Genomic DNA, 15,241 nt, shown 5'->3' with positions numbered 1-15,241 from the left:
GCTTTTTGCTGTAATAATTTTTATATACACTTCATTATAATGATAATGAATGATTTGTGCAAGAAAGGCTCAAGTGGCAGCGTCAAACACCACCTTTTATGGGAGCGCACACACAGTTGTCTTCTGAAACTTTGGGCATGCATCAACAGAGAAGTTTCTGAGAAGCGTTGAGCAATATAAACTGCAATATTTCTTAAGAAACACTGGATGGAAATCAACACCAATGTCCAGCTAAAAGCTGCAAATGAGGAAATTACTTACAGGAGAAAAGAACAACTGGCCTTGGTGAAGGATGAGAAAGTAAAAAGAGAATACATAATGGCACAATATTTATTTTTAATCAAGTAATCTCATTGAAGTTAATATCTCTTTTGCAAAGCAGATACCAGAGTGCCAGCAGCTAGAAAGAAGTCAGACACATCACTAAATAGATCTGAAGATGAGAAGTTTACATTATATCATTTGGTCTTATGGAGATGGTGGGAGAGAGCACTGTCTGATGGAAACCTGGGTTATGTAGATATGGTAATCTTCTTTTCCTTTCGGCTGTTCCCTTTCAGGGGTCGCCACAGCGAATCATGTGCCTCCATCTAACCCTGTCCTCTGCATCCTCTTCACTCACACCAATTAACTTCATGTCCTCTCTCACTACATACATAAATCTCCTCTTTGGTCTTCCTCTAGACCTCCTGCCTGGCAGCTCCAACCTCAGCATCCTTCTACCAATATATTCACAGTCTCTCCTCTGAACATGTCCAAACCACCTCAGTCTGGCCTCTCTGACTTTATCTCCGAAACATCTAACATGAGCTGTCCCTCTGATGTCCTCGTTCCTGATCCCGTCCGTCCTCGTCACTCCCAAAGAGAACCTCAGCATCTTAAGCTCTGCTACCTCCAGCTCTGCCTCTTGTCTTTTCTTCAGTGCCACTGTCTCTAAGCTGTACAACATTGCTGGACTCACCACCGTCTTGAACACCTTTTCTTTCATTCTTGCTGATACTCTTTTATCACACAACACACCTGACACTTTTCTCCACCCGTTCCAACCTGCTTGCACTCGCCTCTTCACCTCTTTTCCACAGTCTCCATTGCTCTGAACTGTTGACCCTAAGTACTTAAAGTCCTGCACCTTCTTCACCTCTGCCCCCTGTGACCTCACCGTCCCACCTGGGTCCCTCTCATTGACACACATGTATTCTGTCTTACTGCGGCTAAGCTTCATTCCTCTGTTTTCCAGAGCAGACCTCCATCTCTCTAGATTTTCCTCCACCTGCTCCCTGCTCTCACTACAAATCACAATGTCATCCGCAAACATCATAGTCCAGGAGATTCCTGTCTAACCTCATCTGTCAGCCTGTCCATCACCAGAGCAAATAAGAAGGGGCTCAGAGCCGATCCTTGATGCAGACCCTTTTCACCATCCACAGGGGAAACTAAATCAAAATGGCCATTTTATTGTTGGTTCTGTCCAACACTTGAGGGGGGAACAATACAACAGCTTACAACAACCTTAGACAGGTTGGATGTTTCCAAATGTTTCCTTTTACGAGAGGCTCAGTGGGGTTACCTTGGTTTTGCACTTCTGGGCAGATGCTAACTGCATTTCGTTGGCTATTTACCTGAACTTGCTCATTGACAAGAAAGTTGAATCTTTTCTACAATAATCTAAATTAAATTTACGAGATAAAATTTAAATATTGAATTACTGATCTCAGACTGTATGTGAGGGAAATTCCTGTCATAATCATGTTTTTTCCAATCTAATTCAGCTTTTGCTAGCATGAATAGATGTGTCTTCTATATCCACCATGATATTACAGTGCTTAAGTTGTTGGGAAACTAAATACAAGTAAACTCATTATAAAAGAGTTTGGCCTGGAGGGGGGGTTGAAACATCTTCCTGTGTACATGTGCTCTGAATGTTGATAATATATCTGTACAACAACGGGATGTATGTGTGGAGCAGTTTAAGGAGTAGGTGCAGGTGGCAGATGTTTGAGATGTTGTGAGGTACGAAGGATAAGAGAAGAACAATGTCTTGACCAAGTAAAGAAAGGTCGAATAACACCTTGAGCAAAATCCTCTTGTTGTTGGCTCCAGTTAATGTTATCTCAAAGTACTAGAAGAACCGAGGAGTGATTAGCTGAAAGTGTTCAGAGACAGTGGGTGATAGTACATTATTTAATTGACTCAATAAATCTATCACAATCACTGACCTGAGTATTTGACATTTCAATATATTTTTAAATGCCTAAAGAGTTGGAAATTATGTTATCGTTAATCTTAAGGGCAGTCATATTATTCCTTGTGGTTTTGTTTTTCTAAGGCAAAGACGTAGCTAGAGTTTCTTTTCCCCTTGTTCCAACCATTTTGCTCTAGACCATACAAAGGCCCCTTTAGCCATTTCAATATATGTTACCTATATCCTCCCTCAGTCTCTTCATTTGTATTTCCTCTTCCTCTAAAAGATTATATTTAATCATTAATGTATTTCATTGGTCCATAATGCTGATTTCTTTAGCTATATTATAAATGTTTTTATTTAGCAATTATCATTGCTAATTCCCTGATCTTGAACTTGAAATGGTAAATGGGCTGTACTTGTGTAGCGACTTTCTAGTCTTTCCGACTACTCAAAGCGCTTCACACTAAGTAAACTCTTTGGTATCAGTATTTAAGAACCGCCAAACATCTATAACTGAAAGAAAACTTGAAACTTCACAAATAAATGCAGTACTTCTGAATCTTGAGTGCTGGACAGTTCCTGCAGGTACTCGATCTATAAGATCATCTGGAGCATCATTATAATCTCCTCCAATGACCATGTGTGCTTCCTTAAATTTGTTTTTGAGTGCTTCTAGTTTCATACAAAGTTGCATAAACATTATCTTTGCTTGAGTTGTGTTATTATGGCTATATAAATTACAAACTATAAAAAAAAGTTTTTATCTCATTTGAAAATCAGGATTATCCATCGACCCTCATCTGAAGTGTCTGACTCAACAATGTCTCCTGTAAACATGTTAAGGAGGACGGCGACACCTGCTGAATGTTGAGAGGCATGACAAAAATTATATTGGTCACCCCATTGTGCTTTCCAAAACTTCATATCACTGTCACCTGAATGAGTCTCTTGTAAAAAATGTTAAGTCAGTATTTTTCATCTAGAGAACATAAGAACTGATTTCCTTTTAGTACTGTCACGGATACCTCTGCCATTAAGAGATATTATCTTTAAGGAACTACAATTTAAGTCTGGCATAAAGAAAGAAAAATGACATGAACTGGATGTCTGTTGAAGACAACTATGAACTTAAGGCTCTGAGATATAAACTGTTCCTAAAAATCCTTAGGATCTCTCTCGTTTTCTAACCAATGAAGTGAACATATGGCTTATTTGAAAATGAAAATAAAACGTAAACCACTCAAAATGTAGGTTACACAGTAAACCTAAAGAAGTTGAATCAGGTGCGCGTGGTAAGCTGCATAATGATAGGGCACAGGGGCGTTTCTTGGAATTGAGGACATTCGGGGCTAAGCCCGGAGCTCTGTAGAGGGGTCCGGGGGGGATCCTCCCCTGTCATTTTTGTTTTTTAATAAACAAGCTCTATTTTGATGCTTTTTAATGCACTCTGGTACCTTTTTATTTACATTCAAAGTACACGACTTAATCTTTGAAAAATTAAAATGTGTTCCTCAAAAACCGTTGTTTAACTTTCCAGATTAATTATGAATTGTGATGACAAAAATTAATCGCCAACAAATAACTGATAATCATCTAAGTCATCTTTTAGGCAAGAATGCCAAATTGAATATTTGCAATTTGAAAATGTCAGCTTTGGAAATTATGATGGGCATTTTTCACTATTTTCAGACATTATATAGACCAAATGAAATGATTTTGTACTTGTGGTGCCATTTATTTATATATATTAATTCTATATGATTGCTCTTTTAGGAAATGTAACTAGTAGAGGAAAAAAATACAATATAAAGTATATTTCCTCTAAATGAGTGAAAAATAAAATGTATGTAATGACAATCTGGTGTGATGAAATTGATAATAATGTTTTTACAGAATGTGTAAGATACATGGGTTTTATTTGTCCAAGCAGTGAGAACATTTAAAATCGAATTTGAAATTTAGCTTCTACTTTGCATCCAGATCAGTGACAGTAAATGTCCATGTGGTTCACTTCGTGGGGCGCAGGCCTTAGAGGGATTATTTTCTAAATCACCCACAACAGTGGAATAATTCAAATCAAGTTAAAAACAAAGATCAGGCTGCTTTTGGAGAGAAGATGTCATCATTTGGAACTGACCTACTACATCCAACAAATGTTACCATCTGATTGGACTTTTCAGATTGTAGCTTGTGTTTATTGGCATTAGAGTCCATTACAGTACTCACGTTTTATCTTCCCTGATCCAAATTTTTACTCAAGAAGAAGAGTAAGTTTTATCATCACTTTAAACCCTATTTGTCTATATTAAAGTTAATTTCCTTTTTTTCCATACACAATTGCATATTTAGATATTTCTAGTGTCATACAAAACAAGCAGTTGAGGAAATTGAGTTGCAACTTGGGAAACGGGTCAAAATTGTTTCTTATCATACATTGTTGATCAATCGGCCACTGCTCTGGTCCAGGCTGAAATATCTCAAGAGTCATAATTACTATAATAGCGTTTGTCAGTTGAAGGTAAACATAACAAAGAAAGACAATGAGCTCAGGCATAAAGCCAGAGCCTTAACAAAGGGACTTGTTGACAATAAGAAATATATACACATATAGAACACCAGCCTTATCCTTTAACATTCACATTTTTGACCCACAGCAGGTGCATTTGCACAGCTGACCAGGTGGGAAATTTCACACTGCAACACAGTAAATGGCCTTTTAGTAAGTGGGGTCACGTGAGAATTTGGGAGTTTCTTGTTTCCTGGTTGGACTCTAATGCAAAAAAAAAAATGTCTTTCTGTGCAAGAGACAAATCTTATATTTAAAATTCCACTCAAGCATTTAACCCGCAACACTCCCTGTTACTAAACCTGCTAATAATAATAATGGAGTTCAGATGAGAACCACAGCTGGATCCGAATTATTATCAATATTATTGTTATAAATATTATCAGTTACCTAACATATACAGTATATAATAACGTAGCTCATAGGGATGAACAGACGAGTCAGACTGCTAATTGTTGTTACAGTTACATCAATTAGTTTTGCTGCAAATGTGGTGAGTATCAAGGCTCCAAATAAACTCAACTAAAATTAAAATGTTCTTCTAAAAATTGCCTCTAAGTTAAATATTACTATGAGTTTAAATGAAGCATGGCTTGTTTGAAAAAGAATTCTTGATCTCAATGGATATTAAGGATATAAAACAGATGCTTGTCTAATGCAAACTGTATGTTGAACTGAGAAGTGTCTTCTTTCAGCATGAGCGTACAAACCATAATCTAAAATCTGAGATTATGCTAACAAATGTTCTGTGACAGGACAGTGACGGTGATGTCACACAACAAGTCAGTCAGACACACATTACACACATTAAACAAATACCGTGGCTGAAGTTGGACATACGGGAGTGAACTATATGTGCAATAAGTATGTATTATGTTGTGGTTCCATTGTAGCTTTTGAGTTCCTATAAAACATATTTTTACTTTTAATAAATTTATTTTTAATAAAAGTTTAGAATACAGGGTCAACTTTGGACAAAAGTTTTTTATGTCGGTCTCATTACCATACCACTCCCTTTGCACTACGCTCATTCCCACCACTACAACAAGGCTTTGCACTATAACTTGCATTTTATGGTGATATTGCATATATTGTATATTCTGTTTTGTATGATTTGTGTGTATATGTGTATCCATATATACAAGTGTGTGTATATATAAATGTTGATGTATGATGACATGTAAGTGCATATCTTTGTATCAAATATGATGTTACGTATTTCGAACAGCAGGCTTCACTCATTAATTATATGTAAATGTCGTGGGAACTGAAAAATCAGTTCTCGTCTAGTGCAGGTGAGAGTTGGTACTCAAATACCAGATGAACCAATATTCAGATTCTCAGTCAATCTTTATTGCTTGCAAGCAAGAGCCATCATCAGCATTACACAGATATGAGGAGAGGCAGTCCCTCCTCGGTTCTTCTAGTACTTTGAGATAACATTAACTGGAGCCAACAACAAGAGGATTTTGCTCAAGGTGTTATTCGACCTTTCTTTACTTGGTCAAGACATTGTTCTTCTCTTAGCCTTCGTACCTCACAACATCTCCAACATCTGCCACCTGCACCTACTCCTTAAACTCCTCCACACATACATCCCGTTGTTGTACAGATATATTATCAACATTCAGAGCACATGTACACAGGAAGAGGTTTCAACCCCCCCTCCAGGCTAAACTCTTTTATAATGAGTTTACTTGTATTTAGTTTCCCAACAACTTAAGCATTGTAATATCATGGTGGATGTATAAGACACATCTATTCATGCTAGCAAAAGCTGAATTAGATTGGAAATAACATGATTATGACAGGAATTTCCCTCACATACAGTCTGAGATCAGTAATTCAGTATTTAATATTTGAATTTTATCTGGTAAATTAATTAGATTATTGTAGAATAGATTCAACTTTCTTGTCAATGAGCAAGTTCAGGTACATAGCCAACGAAATGCAGTTAGCATCTGACCAGAAGTCCAAAACCAAGGTAACCCCACTGAGCCTCTCGTAAAAAGGAAACATTTGGAAACATCCAACCTGTCTAAGGTTGTTGTAAGCTGTTGTATTGTTCCCCTCAAGTGTTGGACAGAACCAACAATAAAATGGCCATTTTGATTTAGTTTCCCCTGTGGATGGTGAAAAGGGAAAGGCCACAGGCTATGTAATATCAAATGGGTTTTGGGGAAGATGACACAATTTTAGCACAATGTTGGCCAAATGGCCTAATAGTACATGTGATATCGTGTGTACAAAACTGACAAGTGGACCTGAGGGTGGTATGAGAGGAAAGCTCATGCAGTGTCCAAAATGAATGGGGTTTCTTGTCACATGACATGAAACAGTCAAGACTCATTGGACTAATGTTTTAATGATATATTTCATTTGTCTTGGCATCTGTTTTAATCTAAATTAAAATTGTATTGGTAATATAGCAGATGCATCATTGATCTCAGGTTTTTGGAATCATCTTTGTGAAATCATCAATTCTCACAGTTGAGTGACCAGAAAACCACTGAAGGTGGTATGGCGTTCGGCTGCCCAAACATGAGACTCTTTTTTCAGGGATACGTACACCTCGTCCCCTTTCTGCAGCTGCACGAACACTGCATTTCCTCCATTATCAGCTGTGTCAGCGCTTGTTTTGTGATCAGATGTCCTGACAATGAGGTCGCCGTTCTTGAACAGCTCCAGCCCTGATTTATGTTCTCCTCCAGCATGATAGAAGAAGGTAAAATAATAAAAACCTGCAACAGGAGCACTGAAGATACCTGTGGAAACAAAAGAACATTCATCAAATTTAAAGGTTTCTGAAAAGCTTTGAGTGGGGGAAAAAAATCCTTCTTTTGCCTTAAAAAGTTTTCAAAATGAGTGTATCAAAATGAAAGTAATCTCCTTTTTTGTCAGAACACGTTAGGGGTGTAACTGAATATGAATGCATTATTTGGATATGCACAGATAATGCGCTCTTAACAGAATTTCTGCAGTAAAATAAATTCAGGTACATGGTTAAAATATTATATTTTTGTTGGCAGCTAAACTTATAGTTGAATGAATGAATGAATGCGAGTAGACAACAATGTAATACACAAAATGAAGCAGACTTGACAATGTCTAAAACTTCTGGTATAACCACGACCACTTCTGGGTAGAATCCAAATACAGATATTTTTGTGATGCCAACAGATACAGATATTAGCATAATACCCCTACAAAAGTAACAAAAAAAACCTTAAGCAGGTAAGATAAAATATATGAACAATATATGAACAAAATATATGATAATAGGAAGACATAAAGACATAAATACTGTTAGTACTGTATAAACATACTGTATGGTGTACTGAATATATACTGTATACTATGTAACCTATGTGGAGTTTTCACATCATTGTTTGTGTAATCTTTAACGAGAAAATCTGCTGCAAAACGTTCTGATCATGTCTCTCTTTAAAGCTGCATTAATTACTTTGTGTGTTGTGATTCTGGCAATCCAATGAATTTAAGTCCAATATTCACTTTCCTTTTTAGCTCTGGTTTGGTTTCCACCAAATCCTCAACTTGCCAGATGCTCCACTGTGTTTTCTAGCTTTCTAGCTGTTTCTTGTCTGCAGTTTGGTGCTGGGCAGGTGGTGTACACTAAGTTTAATCAGAGCTTTTTTTGCTAAAAACAGCTGCCTGATACTGCTGGAAACGAGGTGGATCGCAACAATAAGACTGAACCAACCAGTAAATTTGATCAGTGATACACAGCTACAGTATATTCATGTATGTAAAATGTCTCAACAATACTCAAACCAAACAATCAACATGGGTGATTATGAGTGTGGCTGCATGTGATGTATTTACCTGTACAGACATTGTAGGCATCACCAAGGTTTGTAATCACTGTGTTGTAAACCAGAGTTTTGTCTGTGTTGAAGGGTCCATAGGCCCCACCATGCTCTGCCAGTGCACTGAATATCACCTTTTTGTCTATATATAAAACAAAACATTCTCATCATGTTGTTACATCAAAGCATTTCTATTCTATTTATCTTGTGAATTTCATCACAACACATGCATTGCTTGAAGAGCAACTTGTAGGTTGAATTTTGTTGTATGTTGAACTGTTGTATCTCTCGCCAGCATCAGACGATCCCTACTTTTGGTTTCTACCAAACGTGATAGCAAACTTTAAAACACTGTGAAGTGAAACAACACAGCGTTAGGTATCTTTAGCTAATGCTGGTCAGCTCTCCAACGGCTCTCCTAACACTACAACTCAATTTATTGCTGGTGGCCGTTGTTTCTCCTCATTCCTGCCAATTACTGGCCCCTTGGATGCTTAGCCGGCTCAAAATTAGAAGAATGAGGTCCATCATATGCATTTGAATATGTATTTTCAACCTCATCATTGTCAAAACTAGCACTGGAATCCATATTTATAACAACTAACTTTAATAAATTCTTCATTAAAGTCTTGAAAGAGAAAGTGTCACTCTACCTCCCATCTCTGTCGGTCGATCACTCGTGTTGGGATGGCAGGCAGACTGTGTTTCGTTAGTCTTCACTCCGTCTCCAAAGCTGTGATTCATAGGATCTCTGTGGCTGCTTTTATGTTGTTCGATCGATGATGATGTGTTGTCATGTCCCTCCCTTACCGCAAAGGCATTGAGTAATATCTTAAAATATTTCTTAGTATAAATGTTGATAACAACACTGATTAACCGCCTGCTAATTTTCTTAGGAAACTTTGGGCTGAAGTTGTTTTACTGGTTTGCAGACGTTTCACCAGGATATATCTTCTGTTGTTTTTCATTGATGGTAGTAATAATAATAAGGACTGTTAGAGGTATCCCTTGTATATACTGGCGATGATAACGACAATTAACAGCCTGCTGCTTTTCTTAGGAAACTTTGGGCTGAAGTTGTTTTACTGGTTTGCAGAAGTTTCACCAGGATACATCTTGAGATATTTTTTTTAAGAAACCCGAATGATCACAAAACCAACATCTAAACAAAAGCTGCAAACGTTGAAATTCTTAAAGGGAAAAGAACAACTGAGCCTTGGTGAAGGATGAGAATAAAAAGAGAATACATAATATTGAATATTTATATTAATCTCATCGAGATCAAGATCTCTTTTGCAAGAGAGACCTGAGTACAGCAGCTAGAAAGAAGTCAGACATCACTAAATAGATCTGAATTTAGTGCATTTAGGTCTGACACTGTCCCATAATGAAGGATATGTGGAAATCACTTTAGTTTTTGGCTAAATCAAAGTGAATCAATTTTATTGATTTAATATTATCCGTGATAAATACCAAAAGACTAATCCATTTTAGTTTAATCAGAGCTTTTTTTGCTAAAAACAGCTGCCTGATGCTGCTGGAAACGAGGTGGATCGCAACAATAAGACTGGACCAACCAGTAAAACCTGGTGCTGTAAAACCTAAATAATCAGCGACCCCTTTCACCTTACATGAAGTCATTTGATTCATTGTTAATATAGAAAATATTGATTATTGGAATTTTATTGGTTATTATTGGAATTGCACTGGTTATCACTAATTAGATTACTGATATGATTTATGATACACAGCTACAGTATATTCATGTATGTAAAATGTCTCAACAATACTCAAACCAAACAATCAACATAGGTGATTATGAGTGTGGCTGCATGTGATGTATTTACCTGTACAGTTATTGTAGGCATCACCAAGGTTTGTAATCACTGTGTTGTAAACCACAGTTTTGTCTGTGTTGAAGGGTCCATAGGCCCCACCATGCTCTGCCACTGCACTGAAAATCACCTTTTTGTCTATATATAAAATAAAACATTTTCATCATGTTATTACATCAAAGCATTTCTATTCTATTTATCTTGTGAATTTCATCACATCACATGCATTGCTTAAAGAGCAACTTGTATGTTGAACTGTTGTATCTCTCGCCAGTATCAGACGATCCCTACTTTTGGTTTCTGCCAAACATGATAGCAAACTTTAGAACATTGTGAAGTGAAACAACACAGCGTTAGGTATCTTTAGCTAATGCTGGTCATCTCTCCAACGGCTCTCCTAACACTACAACTCAATTTCTTGCAGATTCTTGCCCATCACTGGCCCCTTGGATGCTTAGCAGGTTCTAAATTAGTAGACTGAGGTCTGTCCGTTTTCCAACACAATAATTAACTGAGGACACCGACATACAACTTGCTTTTTAATAAATTCTTCATTAAAGTCTTTAAAAAAAGTTTCATTCTACCTTTTCCCTCCAGTTCCTTCATCCTGGTTTCCAAAGCTGCCAGTTGTTCTTTCATGGCATCCATCTCTGTCGGGCAATCACTCGTGACAGACTGTGTTTCACTAGTTTTGGCTTTGGCCTTCCTTTGAGATGAAACTCTGGAACAATAAATGCTACTCCTGTTTTATTAACTGAACTAAACTATCAATATATGCCTGTATGGTATGTCAATTACACACCCTATCCTTGTTCTTCTTTTCTAATAATGTAAAATCTACTGCGGCGTGAGGAAGTATCCAAGGTGGTATTGCTGGCAAAGGTCCTGTTGGACTAAAGTGGCTTTTTGTGTCACTGTCCATCCAAAGCTTTTTGTCTCCTTCCTCTCATTTTCCCAACAAGTTTTTAAAGTGCCTTGTGTTGGGTGATCTTGACTATGGCCCTGTAAATTAACCCAGAAATGCAATGATAGCTGTATCCTTCTCATTTCTAGTGGCATTTCTCCCATTTCTACCTGTAATGCTGCTGTCGGGGTTGTTTTAAATGCACCTGTGCATAATCTCAAAGCCTGCAACTGAATATTATCTAACTTTAAGAGAGAAGTGCTTGCTGCAGATCCATACACCACACCAGCCATAATCTAATATTGCTAAAGTTTGGAGAATGATAAAGAATGAATGGGATAAAAAGAGAGTATGGGTATCCAGTCTTAAATGATGGTGAACTAACAGCAGTGAGAGATGAGGAGAAAGCAGAAACTCTTGTTTAAATTCACAATTCAGGCAATATTATAGGTGGCCTTGCACCTTCCTATTTGTGTGAGATTTTAAGCCCTCACCGACCCGCCAGAGCTCTACGATCTGCTGGGCAACATCTGCTGGAGGTCCCCCGGTCCCGGTGCAAACAGTGGGGCGACCGTTCTTTTGCAGTGGCCGGTCTGAAACTCTGGAACTCTCTGCCCATTGACTTGCGTTCCATCACTGACCTGCCTTTGTTCAAAGCCAAACTTAAAACCCACTTATTTAGAATAGCTTTTAACACTTAGTGGCCCTGTGACACTTCTCTTTATCTTAATGTTGTAATGTGCTCTGCTGACCTATTTGTACTTTTATTATTATTTGTTATTATCATTATTATTTTTTTTATCTTGTTTTTAATGTTGTACAGCACTTTGGTTCAGTTTCGGTTGTTGGAAGGTGCTATAGAAATAAAGTTTGATTGATTGATTGAATATTAGTTCAATGAGGAGAGACAAGTGAAAAAGGTAAAGATAGTGTTAATTTAAACAGATGATGTGAGATGTTAATCTTGACAGAGTCTTGGGCGCTTAGACTCCACTTAGAACATGAAATCTGCAGCAAGCACATCTCTCAAAGTTAGTTTTCAATATCAGGCTTTGAGATTATGCACAGGTGCATCTAAAACAACCCTGACAACCCAAGAATTTCAAAGTTTGCAGCTTTTGTTTAGACATTGGTGTTGATTTCATCCAGTGTTTCTTAAGAAATATTGTAAGATATTGCTCAACGCCTGGCGAAACTTAATTGTATGTGCATACCCATAAAATCAGGTTTTGCCAAAACCAAAAGTTTGGAGTGCTTTCAATAGGAAACAGTATCAACTGCCTTAGAAAAATCAAGAAATACAATAAGAGCATCAGTTTCAATGTTACCAGTGTAATCCAGTAAATCAAGAACAAGTCTCGTGTGTGTGTGTGTGTGTGTGTGTGTGTGTGTGTGTGTGTGTGTGTGTGTGTGTGTGTGTGTGTGTGTGTGTGTGTGTGTGTGTGTGTGTGTGTGTGTGTGTGTGTGTGCTTGCTGCGGGGCGCGGCCTCCGGTGAACTTCCAATCAGAGACTGACACACCTGCTCCTCATCTGCTGCTGCTCACCTGCTCTCCATCCACCAGTCAGCACCTGGCAGTAAATCTACCCGGCTCTTCTCACCAGTCTTCGCGAGGTCGTCCGTGTACTCAAGTGGTACGACGCCTCGGCCTCTGACTTACTGCTCTGAAAGATTTGCCTGCATGTTATCTGAACCCCTGACTAACTCTCTGACTCCTTGAGTTCAGGTTGATTCCTCTCACCTGCCTTCCAGAGAGATCTCACCACGGACCCTCTGCTGCTCCACCACAGCCCGCTGTCCTCGCTCCGCCCGCCTGCTCTCACCAGTCTTGCCAGCCCGCTGTCTTCACCCAGTCCACCGGCTCACAGCGATTACCTCCACACTCCTGGTTACTCCTTGTGTTTTTTACAATAAACTGAAAGTACTACTTCAACTCCCTCTGTGCTAGTCGTGCTTTTGGGTCCAGCCTCTGTGTACCGTAACACTCCAATTATCTATTAGTAAAGGATCTTTATCAGGCTTGGAGTTATTATACCCTGCTTCATAGTTGTGGACATTTCTTTTCTAACAATACATTCTTTAAATAATTCCAATGAAGGATTTTCAATGGTATCCCAAAAATGTACATAGAATTCAACAGAAAGCCCCTCAGTGCCTGGTGATTTCCCTTTTTTCAATGAGTGAATTGCCTCTGAGATTCAGAGTTTTGTAATGGATTGTTCACATTTCAGCTGAAAGTGTTCAGAGACAGTGGGTGATAGTACATTATTTAATTGACTCAATAAATCTATCACAATCACTGACCTGAGTATTTGACATTTCAACATATTTTTAAATGCCTAAAGAGTTGGAAATTATGTTATCGTTAATCTTAAGGGCAGTCATATTATTCCTTGTGGTTTTGTTTTTCTAAGGCAAAGACGTAGCTAGAGTTTCTTTTCCCCTTGTTCCAACCATTTTGCTCTAGACCGTACAAAGGCCCCTTTAGCCATTTCAATATATGTTACCTATATCCTCCCTCAGTCTCTTCATTTGTATTTCCTCTTCCTCTAAAAGATTATATTTAATCATTAATGTATTTCATTGGTCCATAATGCTGATTTCTTTAGCTATATTATAAATGTTTTTATTTAGCATTTATCATTGCTAATTCCCTGATCTTGAACTTGAAGTGGTAAATGTACTTGTGTAGCGACTTTCTAGTCTTTCCGACTACTCAAAGCGCTTCACACTAAGTAAACTCTTTGGTATCAGTATTTAAGAACCGCCAAACATCTATAACTGAAAGAAAACTTGAAACTTCACAAATAAATGCAGTACTTCTGAATCTTGAGTGCTGGACAGTTCCTGCAGGTACTCGATCTATAAGATCATCTGGAGCATCATTATAATCTCCTCCAATGACCATGTGTGCTTCCTTAAATTTGTTTTTGAGTGCTTCTAGTTTCATACAAAGTTGCATAAACATTATCTTTGCTTGAGTTGTGTTATTATGGCTATATAAATGACAAACTATGAAAAAAAGTTTTTATCTCATTTGAAAACCAGGATTATCCATCGACCCTCATCTGAAGTGTCTGACTCAACAATGTCTCCTGTAAACTTGTTAAGGAGGACGGCGACACCTGCTGAATGTTGAGAGGCATGACAAAAATTATATTGGTCACCCCATTGTGCTTTCCAAAACTTCATATCACTGTCACCTGAATGAGTCTCTTGTAAAAAATGTTAAGTCAGTATTTTTCATCTAGAGAACATAAGAACTGATTTCCTTTTAGTACTGTCACGGATACCTCTGCCATTAAGAGATATTATCTTTAAGGAACTACAATTTAAGTCTGGCATAAAGAAAGAAAAATGACATGAACTGGATGTCTGTTGAAGACAACTATGAACTTAAGGCTCTGAGATATAAACTGTTCCTAAAAATCCTTAGGATCTCTCTCGTTTTCTAACCAATGAAGTGAACATATGGCTTATTTGAAAATGAAAATAAAACGTAAACCACTCACAATGTAGGTTACACAGTAAACCTAAAGTAGTTGAATCAGGTGCGCGTGGTAAGCTGCATAATGATAGGGCACAGGGGCGTTTCTTGGATTTGAGGACATTCGGGGCTAAGCCCGGAGCTCTGTAGAGGGGTCCAGGGGGGATCCTCCCCTGTCATTTTTGTTTTTTAATAAACAAGCTCTATTTTGATGCTTTTTAATGCACTCTGGTACCTTTTTATTTACATTCAAAGTACACGACTTAATCTTTGAAATATTAAAATGTGTTCCTCACAAACTGTTTCTAGCTGCTGTACTCAGGTCTAGCTTGAGATGAGATTACTTGATTAAAATAAATATGAAATATTATATATTCTCTTTTTATTTTCATCCTTCACCAAGGTTGAGTTGTTCTATTGCCTTTAAGAATTTCAACG

General features: G+C 37.8%; 1 protein-coding gene across 1 annotated transcript; it reads right to left on the bottom strand.

Moving 5' to 3' along the window:
* Positions 1 to 6,082: 6,082 nt before the first annotated feature.
* LOC122869873 (complement C1q-like protein 2) lies at positions 6,083 to 9,450 on the bottom strand. The gene is made up of 3 exons (XM_044183244.1): positions 9,232 to 9,450; positions 8,595 to 8,720; positions 6,083 to 7,516 (listed from the first exon to the last, which is right to left on the bottom strand). Exons 1-3 carry the CDS (start codon positions 9,320 to 9,322, stop codon positions 7,236 to 7,238), a joined length of 498 nt encoding a protein of 165 aa, XP_044039179.1. The 5' UTR covers positions 9,323 to 9,450; the 3' UTR covers positions 6,083 to 7,235.
* Between the last annotated feature and the right edge of the window lie 5,791 nt (positions 9,451 to 15,241).

The sequence above is a fragment of the Siniperca chuatsi genome, linkage group LG22, assembly GCF_020085105.1.
Source record: "Siniperca chuatsi isolate FFG_IHB_CAS linkage group LG22, ASM2008510v1, whole genome shotgun sequence".
Classification (NCBI taxonomy): domain Eukaryota; kingdom Metazoa; phylum Chordata; class Actinopteri; order Centrarchiformes; family Sinipercidae; genus Siniperca; species Siniperca chuatsi.
The sequence above is the reverse complement of the archived record's forward strand: the minus strand, read 5'-3'. Positions and strand labels throughout refer to the sequence as shown.

Excerpts from the sequence above, each read along its gene's own strand:
- LOC122869873 (XM_044183244.1), bottom strand. The coding sequence starts at position 9,322 with ATGAATCACAGCTTTGGAGACGGAGTGAAGACTAACGAAACACAGTCT. Across the intron at positions 8,721-9,231 it reads TCGACCGACAGAGATGGGAG|ACAAAAAGGTGATATTCAGT; the intron begins GTAGAGTGACAC and ends TTTTATATATAG. Across the intron at positions 7,517-8,594 it reads TGCCTACAATGTCTGTACAG|GTATCTTCAGTGCTCCTGTT; the intron begins GTAAATACATCA and ends TTGTTTCCACAG.